Source organism: Lacerta agilis, chromosome 18, assembly GCF_009819535.1.
Source record: "Lacerta agilis isolate rLacAgi1 chromosome 18, rLacAgi1.pri, whole genome shotgun sequence".
NCBI lineage: Eukaryota > Metazoa > Chordata > Lepidosauria > Squamata > Lacertidae > Lacerta > Lacerta agilis.
This window is the reverse complement of record NC_046329.1, coordinates 8,741,368-8,762,821: the sequence shown is the minus strand read 5'-3', so window position 1 is coordinate 8,762,821 and position 21,454 is coordinate 8,741,368. Positions and strand designations below refer to the sequence as shown.

The 21,454-nt window shown below is 47.5% G+C and overlaps 1 protein-coding gene across 7 annotated transcripts in view; it reads right to left on the bottom strand.

Moving 5' to 3' along the window:
* Nucleotides 1-721: 721 nt before the first annotated feature.
* Nucleotides 722-21,454, bottom strand: part of DAZAP1 (DAZ associated protein 1) — a 43,407-nt gene continuing 22,674 nt past the window's right edge. For 2 of the 7 annotated variants that reach the window (XM_033136476.1, XM_033136478.1), the window contains exons 6-12: nt 19,540-19,588; nt 15,136-15,218; nt 11,093-11,246; nt 10,126-10,155; nt 8,078-8,218; nt 7,378-7,560; nt 722-1,016 (exon numbers count right to left, since the gene is read on the bottom strand). In XM_033136476.1, the coding sequence (XP_032992367.1) occupies nt 844-1,016; nt 7,378-7,560; nt 8,078-8,218; nt 10,126-10,155; nt 11,093-11,246; nt 15,136-15,218; nt 19,540-19,588 (813 nt within the window). In that variant the 3' untranslated portion in view covers nt 722-843. Of the gene's footprint in view, nt 1,017-4,011; nt 4,102-6,922; nt 6,999-7,377; nt 7,561-8,077; nt 8,219-10,125; nt 10,156-11,092; nt 11,247-15,135; nt 15,219-19,539; nt 19,589-21,454 lie in introns of those variants that run through there. The other 5 variants (XM_033136479.1, XR_004425774.1, XR_004425775.1 and 2 more) reach the window with 5 other exon arrangements.

The window sequence follows — 21,454 nt, the reverse complement described above, 5'->3', positions numbered from 1 at the left end:
CTACATCCCAAAAAGGATTTTTTTATTTTTATTTTTTAAAGAACTGAAGCCCAGATTGAAACGCTGTGCTTCCGAAGTTGACCCGCCTGCCTTTCCCAACAATTCTGCTCTTCCGGACTGTTGTCATCAGCTCAGGAACCAATAACAAAATGACCAACACACAGAGTAGATTCCTTTCTCTTTCTCTCTCGCACATTTTTTTTTTTAACTCCCAGAGTTTCTGGACCAACCGCACTAAAAAGGAGGTTGGGAGTTGACCCTCACTTACTTCTAAGCAGTGCTAACGGAAACCCTGTTTTTTTTTCCTCTTTTAAATTAAAAAATAAGCCAGCATACATAGTAGAAAATTTCTCTTAAAAATCTCACAATCTGTAAATGTATATATATTTTTTTCTTCTTCTTTAAACATAAAGTTTACAATATATGGTAAAACAAAGGCTCAGGGGAAAAAAATTTAAATTTTCAACAAAAATATAGAGAAAGAAACCTGAAGTTTGTTGTTTTTTTTTTTTTAATTAAAGCTGAAGACGTTTTTAAAACCCTGTAGTTTGAACCAGTGACACTCTCTTTATTTGTGCTGATGGGTTAAAGAAAGGAAAACAAAAATTAAAAACTGCAGTCCAAACACCACCCACAGCTTCGTTTTGAAAAGCTTCCTTCTCCCCCAACACCCCCTCCCAAGATGTTACGTTTTGTGGTTTGTTTGTTTTCTCCCCGCCCGCCCCCCCCCTCCAGCAAAGTAGGTGATTGTCACAAGTTCATATAAGTCTGGGATTCCTGGGTTTCAGCTGGTACCAGATATCCTGCTCTGGACAGAACTCCCTGATTTCTAGGTGGGCCGTGCTAGCGTCGGTAAGGGTGGAAACCTTGAACATTATGGTTCTGTCCACGGCCAAAACCACTGCCCCCTGCAGGCGGCCCACTCGAGGGTGGTACGGAAGGGCCTCCATAGGAGGGGGGCTGTTGGCTGGGGTCGGCAAAGCCTTGTCCAAAACCACTCAAATCTTGTCCGTATCCTAGAAGGGAGAGAAGAGAAAAAAAAGGAGGGGGGGGAGAGTTGGGAGGTGAGCTTCTGATGCACCAAGCATGGCCAGAACACAGCACAATTCTAAATTTACACATTCACAAGTGTGGGGTTCGTATGCACAAAGCACCCTGACCCCACGGAGCTGTTAAGTTGGTGCAGTGTCAAGGATGGGGTGGGGTGGGGGGGAATGAGCAGAGGGAGAACAAGAGACAACCCCAACCGCCCCCCTTCACGGTTTTAAAGCTTCCTACTGCCAGCTCTCTCTTTTTTTTGTCAACCCCCCCCCCCCCCGGAATCACAAGTCCTATCACAGAGGGTTCGAAGCGTCCTAATATTTTTGTGAGGCTAGTGGGTCGCCCAAAACGTAGGGACGAGATGGAACGGCAGGAGTCCCTTTTGCAAAAAACAAACACTTTTGGGCAAAATAAAATAGATTTGACCAGATCTGCAGTTACTCCTAAAAGCAAACTTGGGGAGAATTTGCTGCCTCGGACCAGGGGTGGAGAACTTCTTCCTTTTCTAGATTGAATGCCACAACGACTCTGACCCGTACTAGCTTGCCAAGCAGAAACACTAAATCCTTTTAAACTAGGCCTGCGATACAGGAACTCTGCCACTGAACTACCCCTCACCGACACCAGTCTAGCTAGGTGCCGGCTGAAGTTAACAGCTGGTAGTTAAATCTCCAGCTCGTTCAGGCCTCTTGTGAAAAACCGCGCCCAGATCCCCAACGGCTCAGATCAAGCCGTTGCACCAAACCGACTGCATTTGGCAGGGCTGTGCAGCGATTTTCCCGAGTGGCAGAGGATTCTTACGGGGCAGGTTCTTACGCTGAATCTTTATTGCCTGAAAGTTAGGTCTGCCTCTCACCTTCTTTGTCAACATTCCAGACAACTCACTCGCACAGGCTTGTGCATATATTGTGGGAACAGGGAAGCCTTGGAAGAAGAGCTTCTTCCACAAAGAGGAAGATCAGTTTTCCTGTTTGTTGCAAGCCCTCGCTTCCAATGTTGAAGCGCTCGTGCCAGGAAAAAACCTCATGTGCCAAGATTTCTGTGCAAGTGAGCTGGCTGGAAGACGGTGTCGCTTCTCCCATGCCTTCCTCATCAATGAGATGGAGAACGCTCTCCAAAAAACCAACCAACCAACCCAGAGGGGCTTGGGATATTTCCCCACACGGCTGCTTCTGGGTTTCTTTTCCGAGAAAGTTCAAAGAAAGGAGGCATATGGCAGTGGGGTGGGAAGAATCGCCATTCCAGTTTGGAAGGCCCAGCTGCCCCGAAGCAAGCAAAAGCGGACTCAGAACACAGCAAAGATTGGTAACAAAGAGACGCCCAATGTGACCAGAATAAGGACAGTGGCAGCCAAGAAACTTAAGATTGCTTCAAGAAGTTCCGCAGCTCTGGCTTTGCCCTCTTATTTGCAGCGCTAAATTAGGGTCCTTAATGCTAATGGCCTAAAGAACAGCCTGTAAAAACCTTTTACCTGACCATATCCACAAAGACAAAGGCTTCCTAATTACCTCGAAGCATCCATTTAAGAATGCCCAAAAGCCAGCAGAGTCCTTCTCTGATCTGCTACCTTATACATCATGCCAAAAGGCTTATGGGATGTAAAAGCTGTCTCTCTCTACAGCATTAAGGTAGGTAGCCATGTTGGTCTGACGCAGTCGAAATAAATTTTTAAAAATTGTCCAGTAGCACCTTAGAGGCCAACTAACTTTGTTCTGGGTATAGGTTTTCGTGTGCATGCACACTCCTTCAGATCTCTGTGCTGCAGCGGAGCTTTGAAATGTTAAGGGAGGGGAAAGGCTAAAAATTCACAGCTCTGCACTTCCTCACGCATTCGAGAATCACGTGCTCCTACAAAGCTGCAGGTCCATGCGAACTTGGGGCCTTCTGCATGCAAAGCACCGTCTCTATGTCACAGAGCTGATCTCTGCGCCTCCTGTTGAATGCCGAAGCACTTGCACTCTGGGGGAATGCTGTGGCCTACAACTTCCCCACCCTAAACGAAAACCCCTTTTAAGCCGTGGCCAACCACCAAATTGCGAGGGAGCAGAAAGGTGTCCCTTTCAGATGTGCTCTTGCCAGGCACATCTAAATCTTCCCTCCTGTGGAATGCATGCGTGCTCCCCCATACATTCAAAGAGGTTGGATGTCTTCCTTGGAACCACCCTACACTTGCCAGAGCTTCTGGATAAACCCGTAAGGCAAGAGGCTGGTGGATAGCCCAACTGCTGAAAGCTTGCAACTAAGAAGGAATGCCCTTTTCTCCTCCCTCCTAATCTCTCTTCCTTCTGTGCTGCGTCTTTTAGACTGCAAATCTGAGAGCGGGGCGGGTATTTGTGGGCTGCCTTGGAAGGTTTTATTCAGCCGAAGAGTGGGATAAAAAATGATTTCAATAAGCAAGGGTGAATATCCCAAGGCACTTGTCTCATCTTTGCAACAGGAGAGATAGGGAGTAGGTGTATCCACCCACTTTTATAATGAATAGGGAGATTTCATCCCACTCTTTTTTTAATAAAACAACAACACAGTACCTAACCCTATTCTAATTATTATTCTTTTTTGGCCAAAGCTGCATTGTGCCTTGTTTTTATGTGGGATGCCGCCACCCACCCCACCCCCCAAAAAAGAAGAGGGGTAAATGCTCTCTTCAAACACAGCTGAAGGTCCTTGCCCCCAAATTTCTCCCAAGAGAAGCCACCCCCTTTTCCATGTGAACACTGCCCGATCGCGGTACTACAAATTAATTAAGCCAACACCCCAGGGCAGTTGGGGGTGGTTTCAACAAGACTGGCAGCTGCTTGAACTAGAGAAACCTTCAGGGGAGGGGCAAATGTCTCTTCTTCTCCCCGCTCCCCAAAGAGGGTGACACCCCTGCAAGGAAAAAAAAAGGTTACTGTTTCCCCACCCCACCCCCCTTCCATCCACACAAGAGATCACAAGCAAGAGGATTTGGTGTAAATAGGCTCCACCTACCTAGGGTAACTCACTTCTCAGCCTGACCATAAGTGTGTAAACAAAGAATTGGCCCGAAGCCTGAAGGGTCTTGAGAATAGGTACCCAGGCCTGGCAAGAAATGGAGGAGACCAGGGTGACTAAACCCCCAAGAGAGCCCTGTACAAAACCTACAATTCTCTCGGAAAAGGGGAGCGGAGGAGACTTACCCAAAACGCAGCGCTTCGGGGTCACCCTAGCTGAAAAGAACAACGCTGCCCCCCAACAAGGGCTTAGTTAAGGGCCAGAACTGTCCCGGCCGTGTCTATATATATATACACACACACACACCCCACTGGCGGGATCTTAAAAACAGCTAGGCAGCTTTAATGTGGTAAAACATGCAGAACAGGGGGAGCTGGAGAAAGGCACATATAAGGACTCTTCGGAAGTCATAAATACGGAAGCATCACATTTGGACACGGAATAACGGGCTGTGCGCTGCGGCTCTCCGTGCCTGGTAACATACATTTCAAGGAATCCTGCCCTATCTTGAGAACTAAGGATTTCTGGAGGGGAAAGTTTCTCAGAACACACTGAGGATTTAACGGCCTCTAACTTTTTTGTCTTTTAATTTCCCTACATTTCTCCTCCTCTCTCAGTGAGCATTCCAAGCAGCGCATGAATTGGAAACAAGCTGCAAAAAACTCCCGAGACACATTATTTCGGAATACAAAGGAAATAACCCGCAGCTATTAGGATACAACAGAAGGGGTCACAGCATTATTATTTTTTTAAAAAAAGAAAGAACAAAAAGGCTTATTTTAAATACCGACAGCTCCCTTCTTACATCACTGTATCTCAGCTTAATCCTGGACATTGAAAGTCAAAAGTTGAGGAAGCCCTGGGAATCAGGATCTTGTGCAAGGGTGCAGGCTGAAATGTAGGATGAGGTTTCGGGCCAATAGGCTACTGAAAACCAGCTGCTGGGGACGGCAGAGTGCCGAAGCGCTCAGATCCTGCTAGCGGTTTTGGCTACTTTGAGAACAGGTTGCTGGCTAATGGGCCATTGGCCTAATCCAGAACAGACACTTCTTATGTTCTTCCTCCAAATAGTCCCCCTCGAGACCCTGTTCACAATCTGTCTGCTCTGTCAAAAAGCCACCTCCCTCTTTACGGGTTTGACTGAAAGAAGGTCAACTGGGACTGGCTCAGAATTTTGGGGTAGCCTGTTCCTTCCCTTGATAATGGGACAAAAATCTTTCCGTGTAAATGGTTTTAACAGGAAGCCCTTTTTGCTGCTCTGACAACAAAATGGATGATGAGGCAGAACTTCTGTCCGACAAGCACATGCCGTCGGGTGCAGATAATTTCAACAAGGTGCTTCCCGGCAGTGTTCAGATTAACAAAGCTTTCTGACACATAGGGATCAAGATGCTTTTATCCTCCTTCTTGATGGCTTCTCGAGATTTCACTTCAAACACTCGCAGGCATCCCGTTCCCTCCCTCCAAGCCCCAGTTAGAAGCCTTCTAAGTCATTTGACAAAAAAGAAAAGAAAAATAATCAAATAGCTTTAGCACACAGGGCATTCCAAAGTCAAGAGCAGTACCCAATCTGTTTTTTAAAAGTAGGAGGGGGACACAGGAAGCTTGCTGAATCAGTAGGATTTTATGTATTTTTGAAACGTTAACTTGAAGGGTCTGTGGTGAGCAACCCCAATTTCGGGGAAGGTGTCAAAAGAGCCTCTTCTATGCCACTCAAACTAAACATGGAATTTTCTACACAAGTCCAATACTGGGCTCAATGGATTCTGTACTGGTACAGATGACCTGCGCTCAGAAAGCCTGCTGGGAGGGGAAAAAGGTGATCTTAAGAGGTCTCAGGACCTCTTCCTGCAGCCACCCAAGATTTGGCTACTGAAAGCCTAGAAGTGGACATCTTGTACCAACCACCTTACAGAAAAGGGTGCGTTGTTCTACAAAGGAGGAAGGAGGAGGAGGAGAACAAGAAGACAACAACCACCCTTTGAGGCAGCAGCAAATTAAGAGTACGTGGTATGAGAGAGGGGGTGGGGGGAGAGAAGGGTCTGCATAAACTCTTGGTATCTGAAGAAGTGTGCATGCACACGAAAGCTCATACCAAGAACAAACTTAGTTGGTCTCTAAGGTGCTACTGGAAGGATTTATTTTATTTTTTATTTTGCATAAACTCTGGAATTGTGGTATTGGGAAAGGAAGTTATTTAGCATCACATGGATGGATGGAGGGCTTAGATCAACTGGTGTCCACTGATCATGATTCTACATGTAACAGATTAAGTTGAGATGCAGAAGAGAACTTGTGTCTCAAGCAACACAGGTGTAAGATTCTCATTCTTCCTTTGAGAGTTTGGCCCTGATGTTTCAAAGACAGGTTTGAATGGTACAAGTCCTCAACAAGTTACAGAACAAAATGTGCTCAGCTGGAAGGCATAAAAGACTCCTTTCATCAGACTGTGGAATCCTGGAAATTCAGAAGCAAAGCCTACTCTGGAGCCAAGAGGGCAAGATTAAGAATCTCTGAATCTCCTGCAACACTGAAATCTGATAAGACTCTGGTGCAAGAAAATGAGGGTTTAAAGCTTCCTGACTATGTACTGAGAATAATATTTGGGTGGTGCCGAAACAGAGTCCTACTGAAATTTGAAAAAAGACCCTCTTATAACTAGAAATTGTACAAAATCTTATTTTGGTGTGGGAATCTGCAAACACATTCCTGCAAATCTCAAGGTGTAGGAGAAGAAGAGACCCAATTTTTGCAGCTGCAGTATCCGCAAGGTGCAACTTGAGCCTGCAAATTTGGCTACCCTAAACTTGTTTGAACTCTATGTAGATGGCAAAAACGACAAGTCAGTCCCGTTCAAGGCTTAGAAGTCAGGGACTAGTTGCTAAAAGACAAAAAAGGGCCTACTTACATTATATGCCAGAAATTCGTGCAGATTCATAGCCCCCTCCCCTCTACTTCTCAGGGTAACAGCAATGTCAAGACAGCTGAAATTCAAGTGGTTGTTATCAGACTTTCAGTTTATCCTACCCTCCCTCTCGTGGATTGGCACCATGTCTGATCTCAAGGGCCAGCTTTCACATCGCAAGGATGATCGTCGCAAGCCTAAACCCTCCAGAGGCTAATCTATGACAAGGAAACAGGCAGGGCTCCCCCCCTCCCACCCTTTCTCCCACTTTTCTTTTTTTTTAAAGGCAGGGAAAAAAGACGACAACCACAACGGATGCTTTGGATACCCTTTGCAAGCAAAATCCCAATCCTGTTCTCTAGTGGAGCTATCGGGAACGAAACAAAGGGAGCGGGGAGGAGAAGGGTAGCAGTCAAAGCTGGAGGAGGAGTCACACAGATCCCAAGGCCGTCACTTACCAAACTGACTATAGGGGAAATCTGGCTGGGCGGTTGGTGGCTTGCTCATGTCCTGAGTTGGCTGAGATGGCGGTGGCGGAGGGGGGAAAGCGAGTGGTGTTGCCCCAGGAGTGGCAGGTGGCGGAGGGACGCCAGGAGGAGCAAACTGGTCTGGCGGAGGTGGCGGGGCACCGTATCCAAAACCTGAGGAGGCCGGGGGGCAGCGGGGAAGGAGGAAGAAAGAGAAGTCACGAAAAGTGTGGGTGGGGAGGCCCACGGAGGAAGCCCCAAGCCGATACCTTACCTGCTCAACTCAAGGCTAGGAAAGGAAATGGGCCTCAGGAACCTTTCCTCCTCTAATTATTACTCACCCACCAACCGGGGACCAGCAGGCCATGCAGAGGGAAAATTCAAATGGAATCAGTGTTGGGAAGAGGGCAGAGTAGCCTCCCCCCCAACCCTGGTGCTCTCCAGATTTTCTGGGCTGTATCGGCCAGGGCCAGAGTATCAGAGCAGGGGAGGCCTGCATCTTCTGAGACTTTGCACACTGGCTGGTATTGTGCCAATGATATGCTCCTGGCTTGACCTGCCTTACAGGGTTGTTGTGAGAATAATACGGAGCGGGATGGGCGCGTGGGAAGCAGGGTATATGCACACAAACACAACGTAGGGCCCCCCTCCCCACCCTGAGCTGTGCCGCAAAGTGGTCGGGAATACTCACTGAAGGGCGGAGGAGTCCCATATCCCTGCGGGAAGCCCTGTGGGGGAGCGAATCCTCCTGGAGGGGTCGAGACGATGTACGAGGTAAAAGGCGGTGGTGGAGGTGGAGCTCCTCTACCTGGAGGAGGGGGGCCATACCCACCTGGGGAAGGGGAGGAGCAGCCAATGAGAAGAAGCTTGAGAAGACGGGGAGATGTTACAACGCCCTAAGTCGGCTCCATCAAGCTGGGAGCGACCTATGAGGCTTTGGGGGGGCGGGGAGGTCTTCAAAATTCACTGCACCAAGTAGCTTACTGCATTCTGGCACAGGCGTTTTCCACCCGGGAAGTACAGCATTTAAGTGGTTCCCTCCACACCCCCCCCAGCCCCCCAACACGCTGCTTAACTGGGTTACTGATCCTCAAATGATAAGACAACAGACATGTAGCGTGGATGGTGCTTGAAATGCCACATAAAAACTGAAGCCCTTATTTGGGGAGGCTGGGTGTTGCGGGACTACAACTCCCATCACCCCAGACCGGTGGGGCTGATGGGTGCTGGAGTACAATACCAGGAGGGCCCCAGGTTCCCCACTCCTTCTTGCAGGAGAATACCGTACATGTAATGCGAAATAACAACAGGGTGGATGCTTGGAGGAGTGGGGTTTTGGGGTTGTTTTTTGCATCAGCTACCTATCAAGTCACTATGTGGCATCAAGCTCTCATTGAAAGCGAGGCACAGCAGTCTTAACAAACTGGATATTCCTGCCCCCTCCTCCAGCTGCTTAGGTTAAAAATCCTAAATACACAAAGAGGCAGCAGAAATGATTCTCCTCGGGTCACACGCCTTCAGCTTTCGCTGTTAATGGGGCTGTCAAGGGCTAATGCCTGCATGAAGCAGTGGCTTGTTTCAAACCATCATTTGGTAGCCCACCCCACTACTGAACGGGGCACAGCCCAGCTCTTCAAAGCCAACCAAGGTGGAGAAATGATAAAAGAGCACAGCTTTAATCCAGCTGTTCCCACAGTTCTCAGGGAGCCGGCTTTAAAAAATAGAGCGAGCGAGAGAACATTTGTCTTTGCTGTACCGGGAAAATGAAGGCTTAGGGGACCAGGCCTTTAAAAGGCAGGACTTCTTTTTTGGCAAATGGAAAAAAGTGAGTTCACTTTCCCCTCTCCCTCTCCCTCCCCTTCCCACCACCCAATCTTTTCAGGTTGACAACGCGAAACAAATGACTGACATGAGCTAATGCGGGGCTAGCTACATTTGTGGCTGCTTTCGTTTATTATTAGTACAGGCATACTTTGGGTTCTCTAACAGAATGAGTCCCAGGAGTCCGTTCCACTCCCGGAACCGTTCGAAAACCAAGGTGCGGCTTCCGGTTTCCGAAAATCGTTCGGAAACCGGAACACTCGCTTCTGGGTTTCGATCGTCCGGGAGCCAATTTGTTTGGGAGCCAAGGCGTTTGAAATCCAAGGTACGACTGTAGTAATACCATGCCCATCTGACTCGGCTGCCCTGGTCAGTTAGGTCTTAGGGTGGGGGGGGGACCACTTCCATCCTATCCCAGCCTGCACTGCTTCAGGCCTCATCTGTTGGGAGCTGCATCCTGGCAGTGGTGGTCTTTTTTTCCTGCAACCCCCTTTCCCCTCCTTGACATTTCCATGAAATAAGGCAAAGGATCGTATGGAATTAAAGCCAAGAGTCACACCTATCCCTGCCAACAAAGGTAAAACAAATCCCTTTCTTTGCCTGAGCTCTCCTTGCTCACCCCACCCACCCAGCTCATGCACACAAGCACCCACTCAAGAACCCTGGGAATCCTTGTTCAAGGGGCTTCAAGACACTTGCAAATTTGCAGTTAAAAGAGTTCTTGGGAGGAAAACTGCAGAAGAAGCACTAAGCCGATGATAAAAATTCTGGGTTGCATGCAACAAAACACTACTCGGTGTAGAACCACTGAAATTAAGGGACTTATGTTCATTCTGTTTCATGACAGCCCTTTGATTTGCTTTAATTAGGCTTAGGATACTCAATATACAAGGCCTTCAACAACGGTGACATACTTACCAAGTGCTTGTCCAGCTGGTACCCACATACCTAAAGTGGGGGGGGGGGGGGTTGAGAAGAGAAGAGGGGGAGGGAGAGAGAAAAAAACCACACAAGACCGGTCAAGATACCGACCAGGACGGTGCTCAGACGTTTTACAACCTCATCATTTCAGAACTGTGGCGATGTCGAGAAGCGAAGCCCGTTATTTGGGGCTCTTCTGAAACAACAGCATTTGAAAAACAGCACCTGAGATGGGGCCGCACGCTCTTTTAAGTTACAGAGGCCTGCGTATTGAGGTGGAGAAAGTAAATGAAAGAGGAGTTCCTAACCCGCATTCGGCTGTCACAAGTAAACCGCTGCCTGCCACCTCCTGGGCCTCTACAGCTGAGACACTGTCATTTCATCGCAGGCAGCATCTGCTGCGAGCTCAAGCTGAAGGAGGGCCGGAAGCAGGGCTTCCAAGAGGCAGAGGAGGAAGATTCTTGACCTCTCTCTGTCTCAAACTGGCTGCCAAGGTCTAGGGGCACTTCAAAACAGCCTGGATCGTGACCGTTTCAAAGTTATTTCAGCATGGAACTTGGTTTGGGGGTGGGGAAGAGAACCCCCTTTCCAACCACCTGCTCCCTACGAACTTAAGGAGAGTCTGGCTGCTGGATCAGGCCAAAGGGCACCCCATCCTCCTGTCCTCGCCACGGCCCACCAGATGCCCCAATGGGACGTGAGCGCAGCAGCAGCAGCAGCTCTCCCCTGCCAGCAGCTGGCGCTCAGAGGCGTTGACTGCCTCCGACCATGGAGAACCTGAAGATGCCTGGGGACAGAGGCAGAGCAGGTGCCCTTCCGCACTCTAACCTAGCAAGGTATTTGCAGGGACTGCCAGTATCGGCCCGGAGGAGCTTGTTCGCGCACAGAGGAATGAAGGCCAAGCCTGATTTGGGCCCAGGAGCGTCCCGCAACCTGCCGGGGCCCGGCAATGGCAAAGTAGTACCTTGAGGTCCGTATCCTTGCTGCCAGGTAGGTGGGGGCTGCCCTGCCCAGCCGTTGGCAGCACTTGGCATGATCCGGCTTCCCCACTGGCTCGTGCCCGTCGGCCCTGGCGTCTGGCTCTTGCTATCCCGAGGCTCGGCCCGCTTCACCTCCACCTAAACAAAGAGAGCGAGCTGCTCAGGGAGGGGAGGCTGCCGGTTAAGCTCGCCGCCGCTGCCCGCCCCCCACTCTGCCCTTCTTCACACACACCCTTAAGTTTAACACTTAAAAAAGCAAAAGCTCATAATCTTAGCACCTTATGACTTACGGCTAAGAACTTAATAAAAGAATTACAAGCTTTTTTTCTTTTTTTAAAGGCCGCTAGTCGAGAGGGAAAAAAAAGCAAGTGTTTCTCGGGTACAATGGGTAGTTCAAGAGGAAGCCGCTCCGAAAGTCTCTGCTCCGTAAAGCGGTTAAGGGGTAAAAGGTGTCCCCAAGCGTGGTTTTTCTCTTCCATTGTGTTTGCTGCTCATGTAACAAGCAGGCAGTGCCGTCTTCACGACAGACTTTCGCTCTCCGCACACAGCTCTGGTGCCTGGCTTCGCAGGTAAGAAGAATTAGGTTTGCAAGCAAGGTTGAGGGGAACATCATGGAAGAAAGGTACAAAAGCTTTAAGCCAGACCTTTTTTTAAAATTATTTTTTTGGCAGGGTGGCAATGAGGAAAGTGGTGTAATTTGTGGCCAAACATGCCACACAGCTAAATTGCAATTTCGGCTTTGTTCATACCTGAGAAACACACATTTAAAGTTTCCAGTTGTTGTTTTGTTTTTGTTTTTGTTTTTTTAAAAAAAGAAATTCCTATTTATAAACTTATTTCTTTTATTATTATTTAGAAGTCTAATGGAAGATAGAGACTTACCTTCCCCAGGCTAATGCTTAAAGAACCTCAATTAACTCAAACAATGTCAGAAGGAATGGATGTGATAAGAGAACCTTACATTACATCTAACAAAAAAGTAAACAAACATGCAGGTAATAAAAAATGGACAGTTGAGTCAATAAGAAGCAAAACCTTCATACTGTGTTAAGTCAGAGGAAAAGCGCTTTGGTTTTGTAAATAAGGTGTATGTGTCACACATAAAGCGAATGCACCCCAGTGCTTTAATGAAGTGCCTGGACTACTTAAGACGGACTTCCTGTCCAAGATAAAACTTCACAGCCAGTTTTAAATCCAAATATGAAGCTAATTTTGAAATTTGGCGTGGGGTGGGGTGGCAGAAGATAAACTCTGAATTATTAAGTGAAGCTGAGCAATGGGGTCATGAAAGGGAGAGAGAATAAACCCCCATTTTAAACTAATGTTGGGACGCAGCTAACTATTTGGACGTGCTCAGCCACGCTTTAATAACTCGAGGATCTTTGCCTCCAAAGAGCCCAGGGCACGGTTTGAAGACGAAAGGCACAACCACCTTACTAAAGCCGAGCAGGCCTTCTCCGTGGCACCTTTCCTGAGCTCCCTGGAGGAAAGCCCCGATATAAACGCCAGGAAGCGAAACGTACGAAACGTGTGTACTTCAGATTAACTCTGCTTCTGCAAGGCTGCACAAGTCAGTGCTGATAACGGGCCTCCCAACATCCCTCCTCTCTTTTTTTGTCGACTCAATCCCTCCGCTGGGAGGGTGATGGAAACAGGCGATTTCCCACCCCACTGCTGTCATATGCCCCAAGTCCCAAACCTTCAGACAGTTTGGTTGCTCATTAAATATGGCAAAGGGGTCGGGTGGGGAGAATAAGCTTCTGCTGTCATTTTCAAAGGGCAGGAGAGAAAAAAAGGCAGAGTGGCTTTGCCAACGCTGCTATTTCAGGGGTTTCTCGGGGAGCAGCAGAACGATGGGGTGGAATTACCAAAATGGCTGGAACCACTCTACCCGGTCAACAAAAACGTATTTGGCACCCAAACATCGAAGGCTCAAAGTCTGCTGTTTCTCCAGCCACTTGGCAAGCAACGTGGCATTTATATCGCTGCAATCTCTTCATCTTTGCCGTCTTGAGATTTTGGCTTTGTAAAAAGACAAAGATGAGCAGAGACTCTTCTGCGGTGAGGCAGGGATGGAGAGCACGGCTTTTGAAACCCGACTCATATCAGGCAGTTCTCTCCTGGGTTCCCAGAACTGGTTCCCACAGCTACAGAATTTGATTAGTAGCTGACGAAACGAGTGAAGCAGTAGCCCCAGTTCCTACTCAGAAGATTTCAGCAATATTTTTAAAACTGCATAACTACTTCTGCATTAACTAGGATATCCCGGCAAAGACTTTCTGGATAGCAGGAAAATACTGAGCTTTCAAAAAATAAAATCAACTTCTCATTGTGAATTACAAAGCTCGAGAACTGGGAGAGCGTTGGGTGTTTTAAAACCCAGGAGTCTATCATCAAGTGTCTGCGGTTTCAACCCAGACTGGAGAGCCACAAACACTTTAGGTTTTGCACGAGAATCTCTTTGTCGCCCTTTCACCTTTGTCAGAAGCTGGGGCAATTTAGAGGCTGAGCCTGCTCTCTGAAACTTAAGCCACTCCTTCCCCTGACTCGCTTGCTCACGTGAAGCTACGCCGAGAGCCGAGGGACTTAAAAGCAGAGCGAGTTAAGGAAGCAGAGTCGGTTCACCCAGAAGTCTCTCGGGAGTGCTGACAACACAGTATGAAGATGACAACAACCAAAAGGTCACTTAACTGCATCGTGGTTAAAACACTATTATAGGTAAAAAGAATATGTGGATTCGTATCGAAGTCTCACAGTAAGTGACCCATTTTTTTTCCTCCCCGGTTTGAACCATTCCTTCACGATGCTTCGGTCAATGTTTTGTTCAAATCTCGCCTTTCAAAGGCTGCTGTGCAACCCCTCCCCTCCCGTCCTCCCCAGCTGGAATATGGAATAAAAGGCACACACATCTGAAGGAATGGTAATGGGAAGCTGAGCCTTTGGCAACGTGGAGATTTCACTGGCGTTGCAAAAATAAATAAAAAAATTAAAAATCACCTTCTACAACACCCCTGCTGCTCCTGCCCAACTTCTACCAGCTCGTTACCATCATACCTCCTCAACACCTTCCAGTAGAACATCTAAAGCAAAACCTCAACACTGCTTGCCTTAGCATGCAGTCAAATGGCACGATAAAATCGCAAGTGGGATCCCCAGCTATTATTTTAACCCGAGCTGCCCACAAAGGGTCCTCAAATGCTCGTCAGCAGTTTCCAAATTTCTGGGCCTGCACTGCACAAATCGTGAGTGACCCCCCCCCCACCTGCTCCTACAGAGGAGTGTTGTATGGGAAGATGGATGCAAATGAACAAGCTGGCCTGGATGGGCACAACCACCTCAGGTCGATAAACAACTGCTTATCGGGCAGAGATCAAGTGCTGTGCTGGCATCCTCCCTCCTCCGACAGTTCACTGCCAGACTTACGCAGTTCAGAGTTCCAGGAAACAAGTGGTTTAGCCAGCCATGGGAGACTTGCATTAATGCATTGTTCCCTAAGCTGAGGCTGATGGAATTTGTAGTAGAAAACCCCTGGAGGGTACCAGCTTAAGGGAAAATGTATTAATGCCCAAAGATATGAGGTAGCAGGAGCATATAAGCACAGCACCTGTTCTTGGCCTGCTAAACGCTAATTTATTAGACCAAGATCATTACACTGCCTCTAAGGGGATTTTGTCCATCAATCTTCTCCGCAACAAACATTCAGGGAAGGCCCAAGAGGCCTAGAAATGCAGTCTGAAAGGTGCTGGTTTAAACCTTCTTCAGTGCCAAACTTTGGAAGAAGTTACTTCTTAATCTGTGGAAATGTGGAAAATTAAATTCTCTGTTACAAGATGATGGAGACTCGTGGGATAAAACAAGTCACTCAATGCAGCTTCACCTATGAGGATTCTTCTCCTGTCACCTCTTGTGTGTGTGTGTGTCCCCTCCAACACTCCCCCCACCAAGCTCCTCCTATCCGCCAGCCAAATTGCCAGTTGCTCCAAGACTCAGCTTTGTCTTAAGGTAAAATAAAACTACAACTACACACTTTTTTGCCCATGATGTCGTGAAAATGCATGTTGACAGCCTGGTCCACTGATTGTTCGTCCTCGAAAGTAATAAATCCAAAACCTAGCCAACGACGAAGAGTGAATCAAGGTAGCAGGGTGTTGTGACACAAAACAGGATGATGAACAGTATTAGGGGCGAACCAAGGGTTCAAGCAAGGGTTTCAGGTGGCTTGGGGTGGGGCTTGGCTAGACTTCCCAATGGCAAGATCTTCTGGGGCCAAGGGGTGGTGGAAAAACGTGATAGCTCTCGGTTATTGTTGGTGGAAATTTGGCTGACGGAGAATATATTACGGGCAGTACTTCCAGGGGCAACTTGTTTTCCCTGGCAATTAATTCCATGAATAAATATCTGAGAAAATCCGAAATATAGTCCTACGCAGAACATGCTGCATCCCCTTGGAAAACTACCAATGGTCAGATTCAGGACCACTATTAGCTGATGCAACTGCAGCCTTTTGCAAAAGCGGCTTTCTAAAATTTTGCAATGAAAACAAAATGAATTTGGGGTGGGAAATGGCGTTGGGATGGGGGCGTTTAATCGTTTCCCCCCCTGAAACCCAAGATTTCCCCCTTGGTTTAATTTTCGCTTTGCAGCTAGTACTGACAGCAGCCATTTATTGCTCTAAAGCGTTCAACAGAGGAAAAAAAAAAAAGCTACAGTCTCTGTAACAGTTATTGTCTCTCTAAGCTTATCCAACATGGTTGGGTAAGCCCATGGAGCCTTATCGTAGAAAAGGTTCTTACTTAAAAAAAGACACAAAGATACAGGCCAAGATAGATCGCAGCAGGTCAAAATTCTGCTGTCAGCAACAAGAGCAGGGGCGGGGTGGAATCAAATTAAAAATAAATGGATTGTGGGGGACTTTTAAGAGCATCTCCAACACCTAAAAGTATAAATGAAGTCAGGTCCACGATGCAGCGGCCTCTACAGAGAGAGAGAGCGGCTCTTTCACTTGCCTGCAGGCAGATGGAAGTCTTGGCAGGGCAAAAGCGGAAAGATGGGCGCTTCTGCATCCGAGAAACAACCGATTCAGAAACGTCCGCTATTTAAAATGGGGGAGGACGTTATCGGGGACAGCTACCAATCGCCTGCGCGGAAGAAAAATGTGCTCTTCTGCTCTTCACTCAAGGTTAGGAAGAAAAATGAGAGGCAAGCAAGGAGGTTCGAAGAAAGGAGGGCTGCAAACACCAGAAGGAGGGGAAACCCAAGCAAAAATTTTGAGTGTTTCCCAGAAGCGGGGATCTGCACTTGAGACAGACCCAGATAAGAGGTGACGGGGTCACGGAGGTTGGCAGGGAGGTCTTTTGTGAACAAGACGAAAGGGCGGGTGAAAAAAACCCCAAAACTGTCAGGTAGGCAAGCGCTAAAAGAGGCTGTTGGGTGAGAACCACTTCTATAAGAATGTAGCGAAGGTGGACAAGGGGTGAGCAAGCTGAATGATTGCTTGACAACAGGAGGAGTGGGAGAAGGTTGGTGAAAAGCTCTTGGGCGCCTGGCTACAGGTGATATAGCAGCACTTCAGGATACTGGAAGAAATATGGGGCGTTAGCTTCACAAGGAGAGTTCCCTTGAAGCCCGGGAAGCTTTGCCGAAGAGCAAAATGGATGCGAAAGGCATAAGGAGACCGAAACACAAGGAGCTTTGAGAAGGGGAAAGACTAAGGTTTAAGAACTCGTTGCAAGGGGGAAAGTTTGGCATTTTGGGGTGGGAGAAAACAGATGGATGCATCCACCTCAGATATTAAAGGTTGGGGATCAGGACTAGATGAGTAGCCAGCTGCATTCCGAGCCCCAAGCCGAAGTCTTGTGGAGATAGGTTTGGCTGATCGCTGCAGCTCTCTCAAGTTCACCCAAGAGAGCATTGAGAGCTGAACTGCAAGGGAGGGAAGCACCTCAAGGCCAAACACCCCACTTGTTCCACCGCATCATTCAGGCATTTCTCTGTGAGCCCGGAGACTCAAACAGCCAAAAACAACGCAAGAGGTTTTGGAATCGTGCAATTTTTGCGTTCTGCAGATGTGTAGATTTAGCTGAATGCTGCATGCAATTCAAAGGTGCTCTTAGTTTTCAGTAGCAGGCAAGCTTAAAAAAAAAAGTAATGACTGTGACGTGTTTCTTGACCTTAAGTGTTACCTCAGTGTTCAGCCACACTGTCAACCCTGCCTTAGTATAAAGCTTTGCTTTTCTGCTGGCTTTATCATGAAGCCATTTTCCAAGACAAGATTGCGACAAGAGTCGTAGGACTTAAAAGTATAACGTTTACAAAGCTGCTCTTTGTAAGTAAGCAGCATAACAGACCCCGGCCAAAAACGTGGACCAAATTCCTCTATAGGATGTGGGCATCTTTTCCATCAGTGGTCCTCTCCAATCTATACTTGGTGCTAAGTTAGTTGGAAAACTGGTAGGATGCGGTGGCAGCAGGGGGAAACCAGTTTATATCATAGGTCAGTCATGAAATCACTAGGTGGCTGAAAGGCAGCCAATTAGTATTCAAGCACACATTCCCCTTCGGTAAAATGGGAATAAGGAGTGGAGAAAGCACAGGGTTGCAAATGGAAACCGCAGGACACCACAGATAAAAGTGGTTAAGAGGCAAGCATTGTAAACGCAAGAGTCATGTCTGCCCATAGTTGGAATGGGTGGATCGCTAGTGCAGGTTGCAGGATCATGTCCAGCTGGCTGAAAGCTGCCGGCTGTGAGCCTAGCCGGGCCCAATCTGCCACACCAACTCGCCACCCATGTTTGGCACCCAGCGCCGGACACGCTTGTTGCAACATGGGGCCTGTGGTGGACAGGGCTGAAGCTGAACGCGGCTGCCCAGCAGCTCGCGCCCTTCAAACCTGCTGGTGGTAGCTTATGGCATAAGCAAGGCTTCAAGGCAAAAGACAAAACCTCGGAAGGAAGCCTTCAAAGTTTCCTGCTTCGTCACTGGGAAAGTTGAACTGCGAGAGCTTTAGGGGGTCGTTTAGGCAAAAAATAATAATCACGTTTGGGACTTGTTTTCATGGCGAGCACAAGTGCTGGAAAGATGGTTCAAAGTAGAGGCAAGGTTATTTTATTGCCTCTCCCAACTTTAAGGGGGGGGAACTATGCAAGAAGATGCTGCTCTTTACTGTGTCAGTGAATTTTTTCTGTTGAAACAGTGCAAAGCTGTTGCAAAACGAATTAAAAGGCATCAAAATAAGAGAAAACCGCCTGCCCCCACTCCTCCTGCCCCCAAATATTGAAAACTTTAAGTTTACACTCCAAATAAAGACAGAAGCCCGAACCCCTCCTCCATTTGTGGAAATGGCCTGTACCTCTGTGATAATCTATCACCTAGAGAGAAGAAAATCTAAAGAGATATTAATCACAAACAGTTCACAGAGAGAGAGAAGAAAAGGAAGGGGAGGGGGGGAAAAGAAAGAACTTAACGTTTACTGTACTTTTACTATGAAACACTTAAATATGCCACTAAAGATGTATGTCTAAATTAAAATAAAAACTAAGACTTAACAGCTTAATCAATATGAAGTGAAGAATTTACATATTGCTTTAAAATAATGGAGTCAACAAGGAAGAGTGGAAAAGTCTAGATGGCAAACTGTTTCCTAGCATGTCTGACATGCTACCGAGTGGGTTAGGTGCAACTCACGCAGATGACGTTTTTGTTTTTTAAAAAACATACTGCCTCTAAGAGCCAACTGAAAAGTGATTGGTGGAATGGAAAGCCAGACAAGACAAGGGCTGATTCCTGTTGGGGGCTGAAGCTGAGAAGGCACTGCTGACTCAGCCTTTTGAGTTCGGGGAGAAACAGCCCACTCACTCAAACATAAAAGCAGTTACCCCTCGAGGGTAACAGGGGACTTGCCTAGATCCTCATCTGCGAAACTTTTCAAGTAGCAACTTAACAGACGTGGCCTTTGGCCAATGCTTTCGGCTGAAGTCATTTAACAACAAAAAAAGGGCAAAGTGGAACATAGGTTCTAATCTTGCAGTTAATAACTGCAACCTTGGAAAACAGATTTTAAGAGCCCGTATGCTCTAAAAAAGGGGGGCATAGGGGAATGTATAAGCTAAATGGCTGCTTCTTTCCACTTCCTTTGCCTATTTGAAACAAGCAGCTCAATTCAGGTGTCAACCTTTTTGTTAAAAGACACCTTTTGGGGGGCATGGGCGGGTAGGGAGGAGACAGAGACGGACATTTAACACCTGACTTCAAAAGCAGTAACACACTGGAGGATGGAATTGCATGAATTACATGTAGTAGTTTGTTCGGTGGAATAATTTCCTGAGGCAATGTAAACAATATAGATATATTGTGTGTTGATGTTGTGAAAGTTTGCCATCTGACATAGGGAGAGGATAAAGAAATTTCAAGGACAAACTAGATTCTCCTTTACCTCGGGGCCGCTGCTTCTCTGCATCATAGATCATTACCACTTCAGTGACCTGGAAAGAGAGAAGGGGAAATTCTACTGATGAAGCTCCCACAGGAGGGTTAACACATGGCAGCAGGATGAGGCCACGCGAAGAAAGCAGAAGCACAATCGGACGCTTGAGGAGTGGCTAGCAATAAGCATCTGATAGGAAGCAAGGCAGATTAAGCTGTTGGCAAGGCAAGTGCCCTTCCCCAAGCAAAGGCTGAGAGACAGAAGATCACTCGTGGTTCTTTCAGGTGTTAATATGTAAGTGCAATAAACTTTAACAACAACAACAACAACAACAACAACAACAAATGGATAACCGAGAACGCAAATGCCAAAGTGCAAACCAAAGTCGCAGATCGGTAGAGGGCTACCTCCCCACCCGTCTTTTAAAAATTCACCAGACAAGGTGCAGATTAATTGTGGCAAAGCAGCAGAAAACACATCTTGCTAGGAATAGGGAGAAAAGCAGATGGCCCTGGAGAGGGAGGGCGGATGCCTCAGCTGGGGGAACAAACAAGGAACACAGAGCATGTTTTGTAGCCGTCTTAGTAATTGTTTCAAGCAGACAGAACTCCCCAAGGTGGCAGAGTCTGCTCATATAAACAGGTGACCTGCATTAACTACCCTTTACTAACCTCTGTACATTTTCAAGGGGCAATCTAGAGGCTAGTACGTGATAAGCAAGGGAAAGGGAGCCTCAAATGACAATCAGGGCTCCTAATAAAGACGTATTTTTCACCCCTGGGTAACTGATGCCATTTAATAATGACTCCCTGAAAAACTGATGCAAGATTGTCATGTTTGGGACGCTAAGCAGCTCTCCCTGCAAATACAGGAAATCTCTCAACATCTCCCCAAACAGTGAACAGGGCACTGCTGAGGCAGTGGGAGATTGTTGGGTTGTGAGGTAATGGGCTGCCCATTCAGATTTCACAATTCTTTACAATTTTATAGCCTCTGAAATCAATCTTAGCTGTCACTTAAGCCCAGAGATCCCAGAGGCTGTGATTTCAAGAGAAGACTTATTTCAAGTGCACCGCCACCCAGACGGCTGAAATCAGGTGTTTGACCACAGGGCCCAAATCTTCGGATGGTGCAAGAAGTTAGGGAGGGAGGCATATTCCTTCCCAGGCAGCATGGGCTTAAGTTGGCTTGTGCCAAACATCCCGAGAAGTGGGGAAGGGGGAGAGGGAGAAGATTGCAGCACTTACAGGCTGGTAGTCTCTTCTCATTCTCTGATTTTCTAAACAAAAGAGAAATGTCTGCTTGGTTTGTCAGTGGAGTTCTTATTTGAGAACCTTGCATGGGTATTTTTTTGAGATGTGTGTGTGTGTGCGTGCGCGCGCACACACACACACAGAGAAAAAGGTTTATATTTGAACACGGGGACTGCTATCCCCTTAAAAAGCCGTCGGAACAATGCTACCTTGAGACAGCGTCGTTCCAGGGCATTCTGGAGAAATCGAGCCAGGAGGGACAATGGCAACTTTAAGAGCTGCCCTGTCCTCAACATTCAGCCCACCCACTTCCACAGTCTGCAAATGAGGCCTGATCGACAAATCTATACGGATCAACTTCCTGGTGGCCTCTTTAGTTAGACAAGGAGATAAGAAGAGATGTCACCTAGCTAGGCACAAGGGGAAAGAAACTGCCATCAGGCGCAAGCTTGAGGGGCTCTGCTCCCCATTTTACAGGTCAGCTCAGCCTGCCTCTGCTGTGGCAGAAGGAGGGCCTTCGACGCTCAGAGCCTCTCCCAACCAGCCCCAGGAGGCTGGGCTGCTCACATGGGGAAGCCGAGGCTGAGTCGCTGAAGCAGCCATCAGTTGGAAGGAGAAAATTTTATCACCCAGCACCACTCAAGGGCTTTTAGGTAGCATTTGCCCGGATG